The sequence below is a fragment of the Monopterus albus genome, unplaced genomic scaffold, assembly GCF_001952655.1.
Source record: "Monopterus albus unplaced genomic scaffold, M_albus_1.0 scaffold18.1, whole genome shotgun sequence".
In the NCBI taxonomy this organism is placed as follows: Eukaryota; Metazoa; Chordata; class Actinopteri; order Synbranchiformes; family Synbranchidae; genus Monopterus; species Monopterus albus.
Genome location: NW_018127898.1, coordinates 1,639,466 through 1,660,247, shown reverse-complemented (window position 1 = coordinate 1,660,247; position 20,782 = coordinate 1,639,466). Strand labels below are relative to the sequence as shown.

General features: G+C 42.7%; 2 protein-coding genes across 7 annotated transcripts in view; both read left to right on the top strand.

Annotated features, from left to right (window-relative positions):
- Nucleotides 1–2,797, top strand: part of rassf5 (Ras association domain family member 5) — a 25,729-nt gene extending 22,932 nt beyond the window's left edge. For both annotated transcript variants that reach the window (XM_020592943.1, XM_020592944.1), the window contains 3 exons: nt 650–983; nt 1,063–1,178; nt 1,391–2,797. In XM_020592943.1, coding sequence (XP_020448599.1) covers nt 650–983; nt 1,063–1,178; nt 1,391–1,534 — 594 coding nt within the window. In that variant the 3' untranslated portion in view covers nt 1,535–2,797. The remainder of the gene's footprint in view (nt 1–649; nt 984–1,062; nt 1,179–1,390) is intronic.
- Nucleotides 2,798–6,035: 3,238 nt separating this feature from the next.
- dyrk3 (dual specificity tyrosine phosphorylation regulated kinase 3) lies at nt 6,036–15,523 on the top strand. 5 transcript variants are annotated; one of them, XM_020593108.1, is made up of 6 exons: nt 6,036–6,427; nt 8,966–9,075; nt 12,210–12,415; nt 12,556–12,859; nt 12,961–13,377; nt 13,497–15,523. In XM_020593108.1, the coding sequence occupies exons 2-6, from the start codon at nt 8,998–9,000 to the stop codon at nt 14,226–14,228; spliced, it is 1,737 nt and encodes a 578-aa protein (XP_020448764.1). In that variant the 5' UTR covers nt 6,036–6,427; nt 8,966–8,997; the 3' UTR covers nt 14,229–15,523. The 5 variants fall into 5 exon arrangements, with proteins under 5 accessions (XP_020448764.1, XP_020448762.1, XP_020448761.1 ...); XM_020593106.1 differs by having other exon boundaries at nt 6,036–6,738; XM_020593105.1 differs by having other exon boundaries at nt 6,036–6,927.
- The last annotated feature ends 5,259 nt before the right edge of the window (nt 15,524–20,782 follow it).

Here is a 20,782-nt window from a genome sequence, read left to right as displayed (position 1 = left end):
GGGAGTTTATTATGTGGTGCTGTGTGTTTCCCACCAAAGGAGCCAGAATGGTGGGCACGTGCTTGGCTATGTTGTAAGTCACAGAGTTGATGCTGCTGACAGTGGGTCTGAGTGGGGCTCCTTCCTTGTGTATTTTGGGTAGGCCATAAAGGCAAAGGACGGCCTCCCCGGGGTATAGTCTGTAGTATAGTCGCCGGTCAATATCTCCCTCCTTTTCCAGCTTCTGTAAACAGTCTATAACCTTCTTCTTGTAGCCACCGGTGGAGTCCCTCTTCAGTGCTTCATAGGTGGTGGTGTCATTGAGGAGGCCGGAAACCCTGGTCTGATAGTCAGCTGAGTTTAGGACTACCATACATCTGCCTTTGTCTGCTGGAAGGATTGTGATGGTTTCATCCTCCTCTAGTGCAGCTAAAGCCCTCCTTTCCTCAGGGGTAAGGTTCGAGGGTGGGAGTTTGACACTGACCAAAGCAGCTGTGACCTTCATCCGCAGTTCTTCCGCCTCCATCTCAGCCAGCTTGTTGTTCTTAATGGCCAACTCTGTGGCTGTGATGATATTAGCTATTAGTTTAAAAATATAAGAAGAGCATGGTATTGATTAGACTTTACATCCATGCTAAATGATTTCATCTTCCCATTCTCTATGTTGCAGGCTTCAGACGGATCCTACACAGGGTTCATAAAGGTCCACCTGAGGCTCAGTCGACCAGTCACAGTCCCCGCTGTGGAGGCGGCGGGCTCAGAGGGAGCGTCCAGGCAAACCGGCGGCCGAAATCGAGCGCTGTCAGAGGACCAGGAAGAGACGGACTCTGGACAGAGTGAAAAGAGAACATCCTTCTATCTACCATGTGACTGTATGAAGCAGCTCCACATCAGCTCTCTGACCACCACCAGAGAGGTCATCCAGGGCTTGCTGAAGAAGTTCATGGTTCTGGATAATCCGCGCAAGTTTGCATTGTACAGGCAGATGCACCGTGATGGGCAGGGTGAGAAAAACACCTAACTCATTTACAGAAAATATGTAATAGAATAGCATTCAATGATATGTTTTTTTTGTGTGTGCAGATTTGTTCCAGAAGCTTCCTCTGTGTGAGCATCCCCTTGTGCTGAGGTTGATAGCAGGGCCAGACCCAGAGCTGCTCAGCTTTGTCCTAAAGGAAAATGAGACTGGGGAGGTGGAGGTGAGAAAGTACTGAAACATACTATATATATGCACTTGGAGTATCCAATTACTATCTAATTTGTCTCAAAATTTGGGTTTTCATAGATTTATTTAGAAGGAAGTGGGAATTATACAGGCTGCTAAGACATTCATGGAAAGTTATTAAGAAAAACTAACTTTTTTCACTTGTATAATAATCTGTTTCTCTTGTTGTCATTCTTTCTACAACAGTGGCATGCATTTTCTGTCCCTGAGCTACAAAACTTCCTGGTAATCCTGGAGAAAGAGGAGTCGGAGCGTGTGCGGGCAGTGAAGCAAAAATATGAAGTGTATCGTCACAAACTACAACAGGCCCTACAACAACATGACCCCTGACCCCTCACCTGTTAGCTTATGACCTCAACCCAGGGACAGACTGACCCTTGGACGCTGACCCCTTAAGACCCTGTGATCAATTCAGAGAGCGGAGCCGGAGCCGAACTTGTTTCCAACCTCCACATGTACACACAAACAAACAGCACATTCCTACCCTTTCTCAGGACATATACAAGTCCCCACGCCACCATCCAGTAGATCCACTCCCTGAGGAGAGAATCAGGGGCTGAAAGCGATGTGAAAGGCTGCAGAGTGTGTGATCTGCTAGCTGATTGGACAAGTAGTGTTTTCATTGCCAAGGACGCACACATAAAGAACTGAAACTCCATCGTGAGATCTGATTAAGATTCCTTCTTTTTCTGCTACTGCTGCTGCTGCTGCTACTGCAAGTGTTACTTATGCATGAGTCTCTCTCTTAGAATTCAAACAGAAGGCATGATTACTTTTTTTCTGCATCTCTTTGGGATGAAAGGACAATCATACTGAGTGTTCTTTTTTTCTTGGAATTGATGTATAGGCTTATTGCCAGATATATTACATGAGATGTGAATTTGTGAGGGAGGTGTTTAGGGTCAGGGTTGAAGTATGCAGTTCTTCTCCTGAAACAAGGGTAGGAAGCAGAGAGACAGGATAAGAAAGCGAAATCCATTCTCTGGTTATTCTCAGGGAGCATGTGTTGAGCAAAGAGAAAATTAAAGGAGGACAGAGAATCCTCTCCCCTACCCTACACCACACGATTTTGGCACACATCCGTTCTTATTCGCCCACTTAAATGCCATTTGAAAGACCTCTGTGAAGGTCCCGTCAGGTGGTTCACTGACAGAGAGCTCTCCAGACAAATACACAATCCTGACCTCTTCTCAAATGATAACGGTGATTTCATTTCTGTTTCCTTCCCTACAGTAAATCCTAATCTGATCAACCTTGCATGAACTCCACCCACAAATGAAGCCTTATGAGGGAGGCAGTTCTCACACCTTTTCAGATTTTACACTTTACATACACCGACTGTTATTGTATATGGGTTGTAGATGAATGTGAGATGATTTTTACACCAAAGCTTAGAGGGACAGATCTATTGAGAGGAATTTAAAGGGACAAGAGAGATTTAGAAATTTATGGAGTTAAAGATGATGTATGGAAAATTAAACCAGCTTTTGTTTTGCACATGGTCACTGACTGGCCCACAATTCTGGGGCTGGGCATGCATTTCTGTATTCCTTATCTTTCAGCCCCCCCCCCCATCCCCCCCCCAAAAACAAATGAAAATTATATAAAATTCATGAAAATGGCTATGATTTACCAATGATGTGTTTGCAAAACATATGTATTATGTAGACACTGGAAAAGGAGTGACAAGATTTCAGTTAGTTGTTATTATTGTGAATATTAATATTCTTTTGATATCAGTCCTACTGATGTGTATGTGTGTGTGCTCATTTGGGCACTGAGGAAAATGTGAATAATGTTTTATAACGAGAGTCTGTGGGTCATCAGCACTCTCTCTCATTGGGCCTCATTTATCAAATATTAAAACACACATTGAATGCACATGTATTATAACACATTACCACTGTACATTAGGTTGTTTGGGAAAAGTATCTGGCATGGATGTATCATAAAATTAATGCATTTAACCAAATCATTTTAAAAAAAAGAAGTTCACACATCCTTATGTTTCATCATTTATTTCACATACAACATACTGGTGGTTCAAGTCCATTGTCCAAGAGCACATGCTTCTCTGTGAAACCCAAGCCTTTTCATTTTTAATGCCACCACCCAACGCCCAAGCTGTTCCTGCTGGCAGTGCCTTTTGTTTCATGTGCCCCTGTGTATCTATGTAAGGTGTGTTTCAGCACACAGGTGTCTGAGTGTATGAATAGGTGCTTTTGCATGTTTCTTGGGTGGTGTTGTACAGTATATTTTCTTTTTTGTCCCCTACCCTCACAACTCATTTCTTTCCAACAAACACTCTGTGTGTGCACATTTGAAGTGTATGTGTGTGTGCGTGTGTGTGTGTGTGTGTGTGTGTGTGAGTGTGTGGAGCGCATTATTTATTTCATGGTTCACACCATCCTATTACGTCAAGGGTGTTGAGACTTAATGCTTTTTTGCAATTTATTTTGTTCTATTTGAAGAAGTATGTATAAAAAATATCAGTAGAACTGTACAGAATATCAAAATTAAATAAAAATGTCATCCCTTTATTGAAATAATCTCATTTCCTTATGTTTTCTGGTCGTATGCGGTTTGACTAAAGGCCATACAGCAGTAAAATGTTACGTGAGGATATCTCAGTGAGTCCTCGTCTGCATTTTATGTTATCTCATACACCAATCGGCCATAACATTATGACCACTGGTAGGTGAAGTGAATAACAATGATATCTCCTTACAGTGGCACCTGTCAGTGTAAGGAATCAGATTATGTATTTCTTTCTTTTAATAGACGTGCACCAGTCAGTGCATTATTAATCTTAGCAGAATCTGCTGTACAGACATGAGCTCGTTTTATTCACCAGAAGACAACTTGCATTGCTGTCAAATCACCAGCAGGTGGCAATACCTTATCCAAACACCATTTCCTATTTGTCTGTCTGCACAGAATGTAATCTATGTTTGCTCATACCCAAAATACTCATGTGTAAGTTTGTTTGATTTGCTTCACATGATAAAGCATTTTGTTTTGACACTCACAGTTTCACAATACTTCTCCTGATATGGTTGTTTTAGGCCGATGCTGCTTTAAAAGGCCATTAAAAATAATGTGTCAAACCAGTTCACTCACAGGTGCCAGTGTCTGTCACAGGCTCTGGACCAAATACAGAAGAATGCCCAAAGTCCACAAGGACCTCTAGGTAGCTTTGCACCTGGTCTCTTGCTGTGGTTATAAATTCCATCCTTCACACATTTACACCTTGAACTCTATGAGGGGAAAATGCAATAAGCAAATCAATTTATAGGCATTGTCACCCTACTCCCGTCTTAGAATAATCAACAAGGCTGAGTTGGCATTAAAGGCTGGCTGCTGCCCAGAGAGCTGCCTAAAACTGGGTCAGTATACTTATTTATGGCAGCAAATATAGACAGGCCCTTCTTCTCACCTCTGAGAAAGCGCTAAGATTAGCTTGACCCTCTGCTCAGCTTGTATCACAGTCTGAATTTAGCCTGTTAACCTTCTCATACCTGCCCCAGTCTCACTAAGTCTGTCCTCTGCCCCTACTCTGACTATATCTAGCCCTGTATAGAGCTCCATATCCTCTCCAGTTTCAATCCGCATTTGAGCTTTCCTGACAGGGTATGCAAAGTGAATGACCAGCAACACTGTGCGGGCCCTGGGGAGAGGTCTTCATAACACTATGGCTGCAACAAATGTGCTTTAATTATCAGTACAGCTTACTTTTTTGATCAATCACTTCTTTGTCCAGTTTATAAAATGTCAGAAAATAACAAGTATCGAGTTAGAAAAGATTACAAAATAATGAGGCAGAATATGCTGAACCATTGGCTGCAGCGGAAGTGTTCTAAATGTCATTATAAAATTTAACTTACCATCACATTTTTAAGTTTGAGTAATTAAACTCAGCGAATAACTGCTCTTTTCCATCAGACAGTGCTGTTCTATTTGTATGCAGCCTATCTAACGCTGTAAGAGTAGGAAGAACTGAGAGACAGAGATAGTGTTTGATACTGTTGAGGGGTGGGAGAGGGTTCAGGAAACTGACTAGCTGTTGTCCTTTTGTGAATTACAAAAAAGGAAAGCTATAAAATTGTCCAAAATGAATCCAGAGACCTTAGATGTTGTTTGCTATAACGACGACCTATGAAACTCAGCATATATTGATATTTAGAAGTCAGACCCAATGTATTTTCAAACCTTTGCTGCAACATGACCCAAACAGTGAATATGCTGTCAAAATGGCTGAATACTGATAAGCTGTTCTGCCACTCTGCTTAGCCTTGTGGGCACTGTGAAAAATATGAACCTGTAAAATATTTAGGAGGTGTAATACTTTATGTGTATGGTATCACTTTCTTAAAACACATTCTTTAGAAAATAATTTTAAACAAATTACATTTTAATTGTTAATAAATCTTTTAATAAGGCTTTATGACAGTTAAGCCACTAATAGTGGGTTGCCAAGTTGTGGGTGGTGTTTCACCTTCAAGAACAGGACATTTGATTTGTTTTTTCTAAGATGATTTATTACCAAATAATAAACCTTTACAACTGCAGACTTGGATTACTGTAAAAGTCATTACTGTAATAATGACGTATTAACACCAAAAGTGCTGACTTGACGTTCCTTGCCCTTATACCTGTAAATGCTTTGTTAACATTTAATGTTTATCTATTAATATATTTAACAGCAGAAATGATGCCCTATTACATTTGATTGACTTGATGAGTCGACATTCAGTAAGATTATGTGAGTAGTCTTGTGCCAGTTTAATGAAGCAAACTTATAGTGTCTAGACAGTGACACTGTTGGCCGCTGGGGGGCGCACTGCTGCTGAGCACCGCCCTGCGACCGCCCTCTGTTTGCCTGCTGGCTGCGAGGTCCGTGAAGACGCCCTTAGCAACAACACACAGCTGCGTCGAATAAGATACTCCTACTGCAGGGAGAAAGGATTAAACACTGAGTACAGGTGAAGCTTTTCTGCGGAGGGGATGCTGCGGCTGTTTCTGTAGCTAACATGGGGCACCGGTACAGCTAGCCTATTTTGGCTAGCAATTACCGAGGACGAGGCGAATCAGCCCCAAGCTGTCCCGAAGGAGGACAGAATCTTGGTACTTCGACGAGTGGTAGCATCGCTGTTTGCTAACTACGAAATCAGCTAACCGGGAATAAGCACGGGAATGGTGCTCTGGATCGACCGACAGCGAAAGGCGAGGGGCACACGGGTCAGACCACCAAGCTCTATTATTTGGACTCAGACTATTTTTAACAGAGGGAGCGGCTCTCGGGCGAACGAGTGCTTTTGTGGATGTGCGAGCTAGCTGGCTGGCTAGTTAGCTGAGTGAAACGACCCCCATCGCCTGCTCAGGTTTTTCACACTGCAGCCACTGCAAATGTTAGCCAGGAGGAGTGAGAGTGTTTTAAATAAAACAAGGATAAATTGCAGTGAAAGCCAAGAAGAAAGAAAACCAGCCCCAAGGACAAAATAACGAGTTATTGCAGTCGAAACCACAACTCAAGGGTACTGGGACACGGCCGATCACTGCGAAGTTATAAATGCTATTGGCTAAGTTTGCTACGTGACTTTAATTTGAACCTTTTGCTTTCCGCCGTTTTTGTTTGATTTCCCCCCGCTTCGGATGCTGGCATCACGTATTAATTATAAACATGATGATAATAAGCAGAAAGCCAGAGGGCCCAATAGCAACAGGTAACCACAAGAAAGTGCTGCAGTCTTTGTCACTACCTTTGTTTACCTAATTGTTGCTGAAGTATTTTTGTCCTGGTTTAATGTTTGAACCGAACGAACACGGTGTGAAGTCAAACAAACGCTGGGTGCCACGTCGTGGCTTTAGTTTCATAGTCAAGCAACCTTTAGCGTTCATAGAAATATCTTGTGTCTAAAATGGCTTGAATTGACGTTTTTACTTGTCTTCCGTATTCACTGTCGCGTCGTGTCGCTGTGGGCAGGAGTTCACAAGGTGCGGTTTGCAAACATGTTTCCTTTTGCTTTGCAACTTCGTGTCATTGACCAGGCTTTTGTTCAGAAAGAGCAGCGTTTACTTTACATCTTCCTCCTAAGCATTTATGTTCTGGTCAAAGGCTGATAAGCCTTCATATCAGTGTTTGCTACTCTTGGAGTTTGAACCATGACTATCGTTGTTATTGTTTTATATCTATATTGGCACTGACCTCATCTTTGTTTGGCCTGTACTTTGCCATTGAGGTGCTAGCAGTGTTTAAACATTTGTGAAAGTTCTCTGACAATGCTTTTAAGCATCTGTCAAATGCGCCCATCGCTTTGTGTGTAAGGAAGCACTTTGTCCAGGATGCCAGGAAGAGGAGAACAACAACACTGCATTCCCACTAGGTTAACGCGTTTTGTGACACATGATCTGCTGTACACGTTTTGTTTGTTTGCTTGGATCTTGTTTTCTGCCCTTTTGCTATGCAGATGGGGATTTTCACAGTGCAGGGGGCTGAACTCCAGCTGCACATGGCAGGCCGGGTGTTTGGTTACATAGATGTTCGGGCTCGGTTTAATCTTTTCCCCCTGTGAAAGTTTGCTTGTACAGCAAAGTCAGATGTGCAGAAAATGCTACGCCCCACTGAGTGATTATGTGTTTGCAGAGGGCTAATGGGGTCTGTGCTTGCCTGATATTGTGTGGAGCCCGAATGCCTCTGTTTGCTGTGCTGTGCAGGGCTAATATGCCTGTATCCAGGTAGCAGGTATAATCTGCTGCAGTGCTGGTGTGTTGACAATCTAGCACGGGGGATATGGTCTTTGACGTACCTGTGCATGGTTACAACCCTCCCAGAGGCTAGTCAGAGAAAACACCAAGCCTACAGTTTTGGGCTTTTGATAATGAGCTAACACAACACAATAGCTCTGTAAAAGGCTCACGCTAACTGGCTGCTCAACCTCATTTCAAGCTATCGGACATGATACCGGTAGCAACTTGAGTATATGCTACATGACTCTTGAGATGAGCAGCTGGCTGATAGGCGTTTGTCATTTGAGGAACTGACTCGTTCCAACAGTCCCAAATGCTCCTTTCATTCCTGTCTGTAGCACCTCATGTCGGGTGTCTGGCTTCATGCCACAGAGGTGAACAGGCACACAGTGCTGTTGAATGACAAGCACACAGAGCTTTCCATATGAGCTCTATTTCTGAGCACACCTGGTGTGCGCACTGCTTGCCTCGGCCTGAATGGACAGATGGACAGACGGAAAGATGCTGTCGTCACAGAGGCATCTGTTACCCCTATTAGACCAATAAATCCAATTGCAGCGCTAGCGATCTGGGGCCCTAAGCCCTATCTAAGCTGGTCGGGTCGGAGCCCCGGCCTTGGATACAATGTATTGGACACAATAGATACAATGTATCTGCACATAATGGCCTTTTTGCAGTAAATGTGGGTTAGGATGTGGCAGACAGTATGAATCCCTAGTGGTCTACAGAGAGCAGTGTAGTGGGGTTGCCCCACTGAGGCTGGGTCATAACAGATCATTAGTTTTAGTCTAATTGAAGTTATTAGAACTGGTTGGTGGAATAATGAAATAATCAGTGGTATTTTGCTTGGTCTGAATAAACAAGGGACTGTTTGGCTCTTGAGAAGGTTAGATTGCATTCTGCAGATGTAACATCTGGACACTATCCTTAGCTTTTATTCCTGAGTGTGTCTGTTATGTGGATTTGATCACTGCACAAACTTACAAATGTATTTGTTCTTTTTTGTTGCTTCAGCACGCCATGGTGATGGCCTGTATGACTCATACATGAGGACCGATCGCATCATTAAAGACGACACGGATACAAACACCCCATCTGGGCTGCCCCCAATGCCCAAACACACAGTGAGTATGCACACACATATGCACCAAGCCATAAAATCCCTGTTTCCTATGATACAGCATGTTCTATCTCCAGACATCCTGTTCCTCACAGACATATTCTCCACTTAGCTTTCTTCCTGTTCATCCTATAAACATCACAGCTTATTTTCTCAGTCTTGCTTAGCACGGTGTGTAGCTTATCTCTAGCCTAATCTCCAACCTGTGTAATTCAGTCAAGTTTTTTTTCCCCTTCTGGGACAATGGCTTGACCATATGAGCAGTACTGATTGACTGCCTCATGGTAAATATATGTGTGTGTGTATTGCAGCAGGCAGCTCTGCATGACTGTATCAGCTTAGCTGAAGTGAATTAGCCTTTTGGTGTCTCCACCTAAACCACATCCAGAGATCCAACAAGCCTTGTGAATGTCAATAACAGTGCACTTTAAAGTCCACAGGATGTAGATTCACCAGTATGATATATTGATATGCTGTAAAAATCTCCATTTGCCTGATACGTGACTGTCCTCACCTGCTTGAACACCAGTCATAAACCATGTCTAATCTGCAGATAGGCATGCACTGATCAAATGCAGGTCACATGCTTCAGTACACTGACCCATAGATAGCAATGGAAGTCACCTTTTTGCTGATCAGTAGATTTAGTTGTTGCTTTTTTTAGTATCACTATGAATATCTATTTGCACTGTCAGAGAAGACAGTCATAGTGGTAAGAACTTGTGGGTATTTGTCCATTTGAATATGTTTTACATGACAAGATTAATAGTGGTTTTTTTTTGTTTTTTGTTTTTTCTCAACACTTAAAATAAAGATTAGTTGCAGCCCTAGTTGGGCACCTTCCTGTTAGTTTTGCTTTTCTGAAAAGCTCCTTTGGCAGAAAATGCACACACACAGAGACAATGATACTCCACAGCTTCCTACACTAGCAGAGGAAAAAAGGTCTGTTTGATATATTGTGAAGATTTACTGGGTTTGAAAATGTGGCCCATAAAGAAAATCACTTATCAACATTCTCCTCCCCTTCTTCTGTCCCGTGTAATCTTCTATCAGTGGGCTTGTACAGAGGTTAGGCCTACTTTTCTGTTTTAGTCCTGCCCTTTTCCTTTGTATTTTCCGTCACGCTCACAGAGGTAATACCCTCTCTTTAATGTGCCTGACAGTAGCTCGCCCCAGTTCAGCATGTGCAGTTCTCAGAGAGCTGCTTTGTGCTCTTTTAAAATAGACTGATGTCATCCCTGTTCTCTGTAGGAGGAAGATTAAAAAAAAAAAGTTGTATTAGCACTTAGTTTGAATTCACTGTTTAATGCACCATTAATAAGTGAGAGCGGCCAGCCCATCTCACCTATAAATATGTTATGTATATAACCCAACTCATATCGTTGCATGATTTGCTGGTGTGTGTGAGACTAAAGTCTGCATTTCTTCTACATGAGTTGGGCTACTGTGTGCGCTTGAGAGAAGGCGCCAAGCATACTAAGGTGGTTCTCTGACTGTAAAGCGATAAGCTCTTGTCCATCTGTTGCCCCATACAGATGGTTTGCACAGAGGACTCTAGGCCACAGGATTACCTGTGTTAAAGTAGATTCATACTCTCTGGTTTTTGCTTGCACCGATTGCCTCTTTGCTCCCACAGATACAACACACAGATTGCCCCCCCCCTCTCCTGTTGGTGCTTCATAGCTACAAAGCTCTGATTTTTATGCCAGAATTTGTGTCTGTGTTTAGGTTGAAGGGGCTCAGTCATTGACTTTGACTGCATTTGTAGGACAACAGCTGTATGAGACACTACTGTACAGTAGATCAGCAGCAGGGCTGGTTGTAATAAGTTAAGACTACATTCCACCTCTGTTTAAGGACTCGTATCACAAACACTCTTCAAGCTTAGTTATGTCTCAGTGGAAAATGTCAACACCTACTTATAAAGAATGTTTCCTTTGTTGCGTTGTCTTTATCAGCTGACGTGGTTTCGGCTATGGACCTACTCGGCTATAAGCTGAAACCAAATACTCAGCAGATCTCCCTTCCCTCAGATAGGTGAGACCACATGCCATAAAATAAGACGGTTATGTGAAAAAAGACCCCATCATGCCTGTAATATAGGAAGGCCATGCTGAGTTAGTCGACATGTTTTATTAACAGCCACGCTGCATCTACAGTTAAAGAGTATAATCTAACTTTAATGACTGCTATTTCCCTTGTGCTCCCTAATGTGTGGGGGGGTTCTTTCTGCTTGGAAGAGACAGGAGTGAATTCCTGGGGTTGCTGAAACGAAGCCATTTACTGGCAGCCAAGAGCAAAACTAGAGCTTTTTTCACACTCTTCTAACCTTTCAGGTCCAGGTTAGAGGTGGAGCTGTCATATTTTAAAGGTTGTGGTCAAATATGTAAAAGGGTTTGCGAAATGTACAGTGGTCCAAATGCAAGTGTAATCCCTGTGCTTCAGTTTTTCTTTTGTGCTAAGCTACAACAGCCGAGTAGTAGGTTTTAGGACAAAGGTGAGCCGCTGTTAGTAGTCACATTAAACCACAATCTCAATAATCAAGTCTGTCCAAGAAGTTAATTTTAAAAGCATTATTGGGATGTTGAGCCAAATATTGCTCATACCTTTGACCTAACTGCTAACAAATAGGTGGGGATGGGGGTCATTTTGCATGTTGGGGGGTGGGCCTGTTGTTCTTTTGAATTTCCTACCAGACTGGTTGTGCTTGTACTACCAGTGTTAGCTGCATCTCTGCGACGGGCTCACTGCCAGTTATTCTAAAGTTGGCCTGGTTGATACAGGTGTGGGATGGGTCACGAGTTCATCAGGAATCTTTCTTTGTTCTCTTTCCATGGTAGCCTTTTTCCAGCCACAGCCAAACCACTTCCACTGAAGCACCTGTTAGTGTGCAGTGGTGACATATAAATGGGTAAACCCTGAGTGCCACCTTTTGTTCTCTGTGCATGTGTGAGCTTAAAAGACTGAGTGGTTGTATCATACACATTGCCAGTAAATTTTTGTGCATGATTATCTTCACTTGACTTGACAGTGAATTACAACACGTACACACTGTTCACAGACTGAATAAGCTATAATAGTGTTTACAAAAATGATTTTCTAATTCCTTTCTTTTTGTCTCTTCTCTCTTTCTAATAGGTTGTCAGTAACAAGGCTGTAATGAAGGATCAGGTAACTGTGCGAGGTGGACAGCTGAAGGTCAAGTACCTGTATGAAGACTCCACCAACAACCGAAAGGTCAATGCTATAACCACAGCAACCACTCAGAACACTGGGACCACTGGTCAGATGTCCAGTAAAGCTGCACCAGTCTCAAGCCAGTCCAAGGAGCAGCGTGTAGACAGGTGGGGAAGATGCACAGGCCATGAAGATGCGAAATAAGTCTCTTAAAAGCATTTTTGGCTGCTACAGTGCTTTCAAATGAATCCATATGCACCTGTAACACCACTGTGGTTCATGTTTCTGCCATGCTTGTTTTCTACAGCACTGAATCCAGTAAGGGCTCCACTGAATCCTCTGGCACACAGGGAAGTGGGAATGGAGGGAACAGTGGGAAGCTGTGTGGCCCTCTTACCCCTGACCAGGCTCTGAGACTGTATCGATCTCAGTTGACCACCCTGGAGCAGACAGAGGTCCACTCCTTCCCAGACATCTACTTTGTGGGACCCAATGCCAAGAAGAGGCCTGCCGTTGCTGGGGGCAACAACAACTGTGGGTATGACGATGAGCAGGGCAGTTACATTCATGTCCCTCATGACCACCTGGGTTACCGTTACGAGTTCCTCAAGGTCAGGCTCATGCATTTTGATACATATCTTACCATACATTTGAGTCAATGCAAAGCTAATAATGTAGTCTCTCTGATTTTTATCTTTCTTGCCCTCTTCAGATTATTGGTAAGGGTAGCTTTGGCCAGGTGGCCAAGGTGTATGACCACAAACTGCAGCAACACCTAGCGCTGAAAATGGTGCGTAATGAGAAGCGTTTCCACCGGCAGGCGCAGGAGGAAATCCGCATCCTGGAGCACCTGCGCAAGCAGGATCGTAATGGCACCATGAATGTTGTGCACATGCTTGAAAACTTCACTTTCCGCAACCACATCTGCATCACTTTTGAGCTGCTGAGCATGAACCTGTATGAGCTCATCAAACGCAACAAGTTTCAGGGCTTCAGCTTGCCACTGGTCAGAAAGTTTGCACACTCCATCCTGCAGTGCCTGGAGGCCCTCAGCAGACACAGAATCATCCACTGTGACCTCAAGCCAGAGAACATCCTACTCAAACAACAGGGACGTAGCGGCATCAAGGTAGGACACCTGGCACATTCATGGATATCATGTAAAACCACACCAGCCCTACAACGGGTTTTGTACATGTAATGCTGATGTTCACTCATTCAGTTTTTTCCTTCTTCTGTCTCTGCTAGGTGATTGATTTTGGCTCCAGCTGTTTTGAACACCAGCGAGTGTACACGTACATCCAGTCTCGTTTCTATCGAGCTCCAGAGGTGATTCTTGGTTCACGTTATGGTCTTCCTATTGACATGTGGAGCTTCGGCTGCATACTGGCAGAGCTGCTGACCGGTTATCCCCTGTTCCCTGGTGAGGACGAGGGTGACCAGCTGGCCTGTGTCATGGAGCTGCTGGGTATTCCTCCACAGAAGGTTCTGGAGCAGGCCAAAAGGGCAAAGAACTTCATCAACTCCAAGGGCCACCCACGCTATTGTGGAGCCAATACCCTGCCCACCGGGGCCACTGTGCTGACGGGGTCTCGCTCCCGCCGTGGCAAGATGAGAGGCCCTCCAGGTAGTAAGGAATGGAGTGCTGCTCTCAAGGGCTGTGAGGACCCCACCTTTACTGACTTCATAAAGAAGTGTTTGGATTGGGACCCCTCATCTCGTCTCACCCCTTGTCAGGCCCTCAGGCACCCTTGGCTGTATCGCAGGTTGCCTAAGCCCATACCTGGGACAGAGAAGAGCCAAGGGGCATCAGTGAAACGACTCCCTGAGCACCACAGCACCTCCTTCCCCTCTATTCTGGGCAAGGGGGGGGCTGGCTTAGGCACCACAGTAGCCAACAACAAACTGAGGAGCAATATGATAGGAGATTCAGGGGAGGCCATACCTCTGCGCACGGTCCTACCCAAACTTGTCTCATAGAGAGAGAGAGTCTTATCTCCTCTCTTCTTCCACTTCCTCAGGAGGAAGCAGTATAGGAGAAAGTGGAGTCTAGGTTTTAAAACTCATTTGGTGATTGTTTTTGTTTTCTACTGAGAGGTGTCGACACCCCAGTTCCTGGTTTTTAATATTTGCTGAACACACAGAAAGACAATAAAAGAAACGCTAAAAAAAGATTTTATACAAAGGACTTTCTTGAGCGGCTGTGGAATTTGTGTGTACAGCCATTTGATACAGCTTGATTTTTAGATGCTTTTAAAAATGTCCTCGTATGAGTGCACGGCTTCGTACAATGAGAAAATGTTTTTAATCTGCGTGTTCTCATGTGAGCGTTGTTTTAGAAAAACACACTCGAGCACACCTGCGCTGTCAGTCGCCTCTGCTTCACACTCAACACTCGGAGGACACCACCCTTTCTGGAGAAATGTTTATGTCAGTGACAGTTGGAAGGGGCTGCAGAGATCACTCTTATCAGGTTAGAGCTGGCAAAGTTACATTGGCACAGTTACCCCTCATACAACAGAAATGCCTTGACACAGGTAACGAGGGATTATGAAGTGAATAATTAGCAAAGCATTTTGTAGCAATAACTTCACTTTCTCACCGTCTCTAATTGTGCTCTTTTTCTACCTTTGCTGATCCCTGTGGTTTGCGTGTCAGCTCTGTAACGTGTGTATGCGCTTTATCTTGGTGCTGCTGCTTCAGGAAATGTCAAGAGGGGACAGGACAACCTATTTACAGCCCCTTCCTCAGACTCTGTCACACACGGTACATCATAAGCTGTTTTGTATGAAACTCCCATGTAAGGCCAGACTGATAGAGAATGAGATGGAGGGCTGCAGGTCATTGCACATACACACCTGTGGAGCGAGTGCCAGGAATGTTGTCTATGGACAGTTACAGTTTATGTGAATGCCACCTGCCCATGCCCCATAACTGCTGTGAGTGTTGGCATTGCTGCAGTAATCCTAATAGAAGAATAGTCCAAAGGGGAAAAGTTCATGGAATGATATGAAGGTTTAATATGAGCCAAGATCTTTTGTTTTCCTCTGGGGGAGATGTAAAGGAGGCTATAGGAGAGGCCAGTGACAAAGCGTTAAGGTACTGAAGAAAAGTGTTTCTCAGGGAGACATACTCGATACATCCCTTAATCTTATATAAACTGTATTCCACTTAAAGTCTTCTGTCCCAGCTTTGGCAAAACATGCAGTTGTGTCCAGTGAGAGTCTGCATATCCAAGTGTGTCTGCAAGCTCCACAATCTGACCTAGATTTTCTGTCTTCTTATATTGTAATTTATATTTTGTGTTCCCTTTTGGATTTTTTTTTTTTTGGTCAACTCTGTCTCCCCCTCTCTCTCTCTCTCTCTCTCTCTCTCTCTCTCTCTCTCTCTCTCTCTCTCTCTCTTTCTCATTTTTCTTACTGTGTCTCAAGAAGGGCAGAGAATCTCTATTACTCATACATATCTAGTAAATTATGGTGCTGTCAAAATTACGCACACAGAAGTACGTCAGGTTCACGTTGGTATGGACCACACCGTTCAATGACTTCTTTTTCTCGTCCCTCATTATCTAAAGGAAATTGTCAGGGATTTCTACTGTCTCCGTTTTTTTTAAATAGAAGTGGTTTCTATTGCTACTCCAAAATATTAGAGGATGTAAAATACAAAAGCGGAAAACAATAAAATCGTAGACTGTCATGTTGTACTAGTGGTGTGCATTAGTAGGGGGTGTTTGGTGTTCCAGCATGAAATCACAGCCTGTTATCAGACTGAGTGACTATGACAAGAGAAACTGTACAGTAAACAAATGAAGTTGTGATAGTTTCTTTTTCTAAAGAAAATAAAAATGATTATTAACTGAAACAAGCTGCTCTGGGGTGTTTTCTGAAACAAATACTCACTACAATACAATAGAAAAGCAAAAGTGTTTAATGTGCAGGAAGAAACGAACATTACCTTTTTATAACAAGATCGGCCAAATCCATTATTTACTGTCCATGGAGAGTCAGATTAGGTTTTATCAATGAGGCCTTAATTTTTTTTTGGAAGGGGGGAGGGGGGGCAGTTCAGTTCAGTTCAGTTCAGTTCTATGGGGAGATCTCCAGAGATGGTGAGACAGTCAATTCAGATGATGACTCCTCATTTGGGACTGAACCTGAGCCTCTTGTAACCAGGTTGTTTTTAATACTTGACATTTGAAGCCTGCGTTATGAAACAAGAGTGTGGTGTCGATAGTGAAACAAGGTTCAGGCAGTGATTTGGCACATGTTCAGTGAAAACTGGGACACTGATGAATCAGGGACCTGGGACAATTTCAAGGCAGCATGTGAACCTGACCCTGCCTTGTTATGCAAATCCACAAAAGTCATGAAGAATACAGAAAAGAACTAACAAAGAATGTAATATACATATGTGAGGATTTCCAGTCATCCAAGTTATAGGATATTATCTACAGTGGTGGAAAGTAGCTAAGTACAACCCTAAATTAGAAAAAGTTGGCATGGTATGTAAAGTCAAAATTTAATCTCAAAATAGTGATGTGTAAATCACCTGTGTCCTGTGTAAATCACCTGTGTCCTGTATTACATTGAAAACAACACAGCAGTACATTATTTGATGTGATACCTCAATTTTATTCTTTGTTCAAAATAACTCATTTCAATCCTGATGCTGAAACACATTCCAAAAAAGTAGGGACAGTAAAGCATTTACCACCGTGTGATGTTACCGTTCCTTTTCACAAAACTTAAAAGATGTTTAGGGACTGAGGACACCAAGTGATTTAAAATGTCGGGTGTCATTTTGTCTCATTCTTCCTGCAAACACGTCTTAAGGTGCACAACAGTCCTGGATCTTTGTTGACACAATTTGCATTTCAAAATGCATAAATTTTGTATAATATGATGTCATGGGGTAGGACTGGATAAGTTTGACTTCTTCCTACTCCATTCAAACATGTATTAGGTGTAAGCAAACTGATTTTGAATTAGTATTGGTTGGATATGTGTAATCATGTGTGTTATTGTCATTTGTTCATTGTTCTGTTCTGTTCTGCATGTTTGAAAGAATAAATCAATCAATCAATCAATCAAATGTGCCACATATTCTCTCCTGGGGACAGGTGGGGACTACAGGCAGGCCAGTCCAGCACTCACACCCTCCACAGTCAGGCCTTGGTAGCATGTGGAGTATGAAGTTTTGCATCATCTTGTTGAAATATGCATGGGCGTCCCTGGAAAGATGTCGTCTTGAAGGCAGCACATGTTGCTCCAAAATCTTTCTGTATTGTTCAGTATTAATGGAGCCATCACAGAAGTTTATGTGACCGTTGCCAAGGGCACTGACACAACCCCAGACCATGACAGACCCTGGCTTTTGGACTTGATGCTGGTAGCAGTCTGGATGGTCCTTTGTGTCTTTGGTCCAGAGCACACAGCATCCATTACTTCCAAAAAAAAAAGACCTGAAATACTGATCGGTCTGACCACAGTACACATTTCCACTGTGTGAAGGTTCATCCCAGATGCCTCAGAGCACAGAGCAGTTGACTGCGCTTCTGGACACTGTTGACATAGGGCTTCCCTTTGGCACAGTACAGTTTTAGGTGGCATTTATGGATGTAACTACTTATTGACGTTACTGTAGCAACACTTGAATTTGTTATGCTGATGGCACTTTTTACAAAGGTTCCACAGCTGGAGCCAATAAAATTAATGATGGGTATAGGTTTGTTTACATTGAGCTAATGAACAAGTGTTGACACTGTTGGATGCTGTGAATTTATAGCTGCAGCTGTGTCCACCTTGCTGTCACATAAAACTGGTTTGTTGAGGGTGTAGTGAGCACACTCACGAGTCAGTGTTGTCATTGGATTCAATTTCGAGAGGAGAGCTGAACTTCCAGTTCTGACACTGGATGATTCACTGTGTACTCTACTAATTCTTTAACTAGGGACTCTGGGACCAGGCAAGATGAAAATCTGGACTGAAACAGGTTGTATTTACTGAACTTCCACATTTAAGGGTGGTTCCTTCCAGTTAAAAAGTCCAGTATATCCAGGAAGAGAAGGAGGAAGAAGAGGAACTGGCTGAACAACATCATTCCCCGAAGAGTTAGTATGTGTCAAGTGGTGGAGAATTTGACCCAAGTATTTAATGCCAGCTGATGTCAAAAGTATAAAAGTATGCTTCTGGCAAAATGGCATATGTATCATGATTTCCCATCAGCCTGGAGTGGCTCACTCTTACCATCAACAGCAAGTCAGCATGACCTTATTGTCATACTTATTGATATTGAGATCAGTTTAAACAAGTATTCAGGTAGAAGGTAAGAGAGAAGGTACAGATTACCTTTAAAGTAGATAGTGTCTTTATATAATAGTTATTCTGATATTATTTACTTTGTAGCAGGGGCGGATCCAGAAACTTTAGGACAGGGTGGCCAGGCTGGGCACAGACTCCAAGAGGGGAGGCACATTTGAAATACATATAAAAGGTAAATTAAACCCCTAGTTTTATGAAATATTAAACCATATATTATTAATAATCAAATTGTTTATTTTGTGTAAACATGAGACACACAGTGCTTTCTTTAGCTAACTTTGGGTGCGCTCCTTTACTCCTGGCCGGGGATATCACTGCTGCGCAGTGGTTCCTCGCCCACACAGCTGAGGTGGATCTTGGCAAGTTCTCCACAACAACACAGTCAGAGAACTGAATGCAAATATCATGCTGCTTGCATGATGTAAAATAAAACTAATATGACCGATGTCAATTGTAAAGCACCAGAAACTGCATTAGTTGTATTTAAGACAATTTGTCCTTATTTTTCATCTTTCATTCATTAATACTGACCAGCAGGGGCGGCACCAGTGCTGGCCAATCAGTGTCTGCCACTGCCTGGCTCTGCCCATGACTAGATGAGGTATTTGGAATTGGTTTCTGTACAAAAGAATGTTCTAACAATTTTTCTTAAATGTTTAAGATGTTCTTATAAAAGTAAGTTAATAAATGTTTCTAAATCTAAAATACCATCTCTTCCTCTCTTTTTCTTTTTGTAATAATGTAAAATCAGTTTATATCAATCCCATTAGACACAAACCCGGTCACCTTGTGACCATGTGGTCTAGAGCTCCTCTGTCCATCAGTCCATTTTGGCACACTAACGCCTCTTGTCTGCTCCCCAAACATTGGTTGGTGTTTCTCTTCTCCTGTCCTCTCCCCTTTATACAAGACAATTGCTACAGACCATATGGGGCTGCAAGCAGGATTTCTGGTCACAGGTGCAGACAAGGAGGGAAGAGTGACTGTTCTCTGATTACCACTCAAAATTTTGACCTGCCTGTTGCTCCATGTTTGGCTCTCTCCTCATGTTGCTCAGTTTCTTTTATTTTCTTGTTGACATCATTATGCGACATCTGTGACCAGATGTAATTTGATTTAGACACCATTCATTGGCCAGTGTGCTAGACAACAAGAGATCTATTTTTATTAGATGTAAGGGCTGATTCAGCCAAGTTACATAAAAAGGTTATTCTCACCTAACTCTGGTTGTGTCTAGCCATGTAACCATGTTATCTTTGTTCAGGTTTGGTGATGGGATCTCTGAGATTTCTGCCTCAAACCCAATAAAATGGATGTAAGTAGAATTGTATTTGTGAGTCTAGCAGTATAAAAAAAACACATTTAAATGGTTCAGTAGGAACATCAGAATCAATGCAGCCATTACACTGGATAACACAGACACACCCTTCCAGCTCACTGAACTACTTCCTATCAAAAAGATTATTTCTATGCAAATTGTTGAAAGTTTGCTCAGTGGATTATCCAGAGTGGATGTGTCACAACCTAAGCAAATAAAATTCAAATTCTCCTTATCACTAGATGACAAGCAACATGTGAAAATATCCTTTTTTCTAACTTTGGTGAACCAACACTTTAATGTATATTTTTGGTAACCTACTGAATACCTACAGACAGAAATGTTGGTATCTCTACAAAGAAAGTGACCAAACTTTGCGGATTAACAGATTGCAGCCCAAAACACCTGTGATAGGAATTTGTTGACCTTCCTTCTTGGTTGATTGAAGAAGAGCTTGGGTGAATGTTGCACATACTACACCATCATAATATGTTACAGTCTTCACAAAAAGTCAAATGGGTCTGTCCTCTATATATGGTGGTAAGAGAAATTCCTGGCATCTACTACTAATTCTAGAATTCGAGATGTAATAGCTCTTGAACTCATAATGTGGGCCTATTTTCTGTGTGAAGCAACTATAAAGATAATCAAATCAAATCAAATCAAATCAAATTTTAAATCAAATCAAAATCAAATTTTATTTGTATAGCGCCAAATCACAACAAAGGTCATCTCAGGACACTTTACAAAGTAAGGTCTAGACCTTACTGTTATCAATATTATTACATAGGGAAAACCCAACAAATCCCCCTTGAGCAAGCACTTGGTGACAGTGGGGAGGAAAAACTCCCTTTAATGGAAGAAACCTCCGACAGACCCCGGCTCTTGGTGGGCGG

Excerpts from the sequence above, each read along its gene's own strand:
- dyrk3 (XM_020593105.1), top strand. The coding sequence starts at position 6,885 with ATGATGATAATAAGCAGAAAGCCAGAGGGCCCAATAGCAACAG. Across the intron at positions 9,076-12,209 it reads CCCCAATGCCCAAACACACA|GTTGTCAGTAACAAGGCTGT; the intron begins GTGAGTATGCAC and ends TCTTTCTAATAG. Across the intron at positions 13,378-13,496 it reads AGGGACGTAGCGGCATCAAG|GTGATTGATTTTGGCTCCAG; the intron begins GTAGGACACCTG and ends TGTCTCTGCTAG.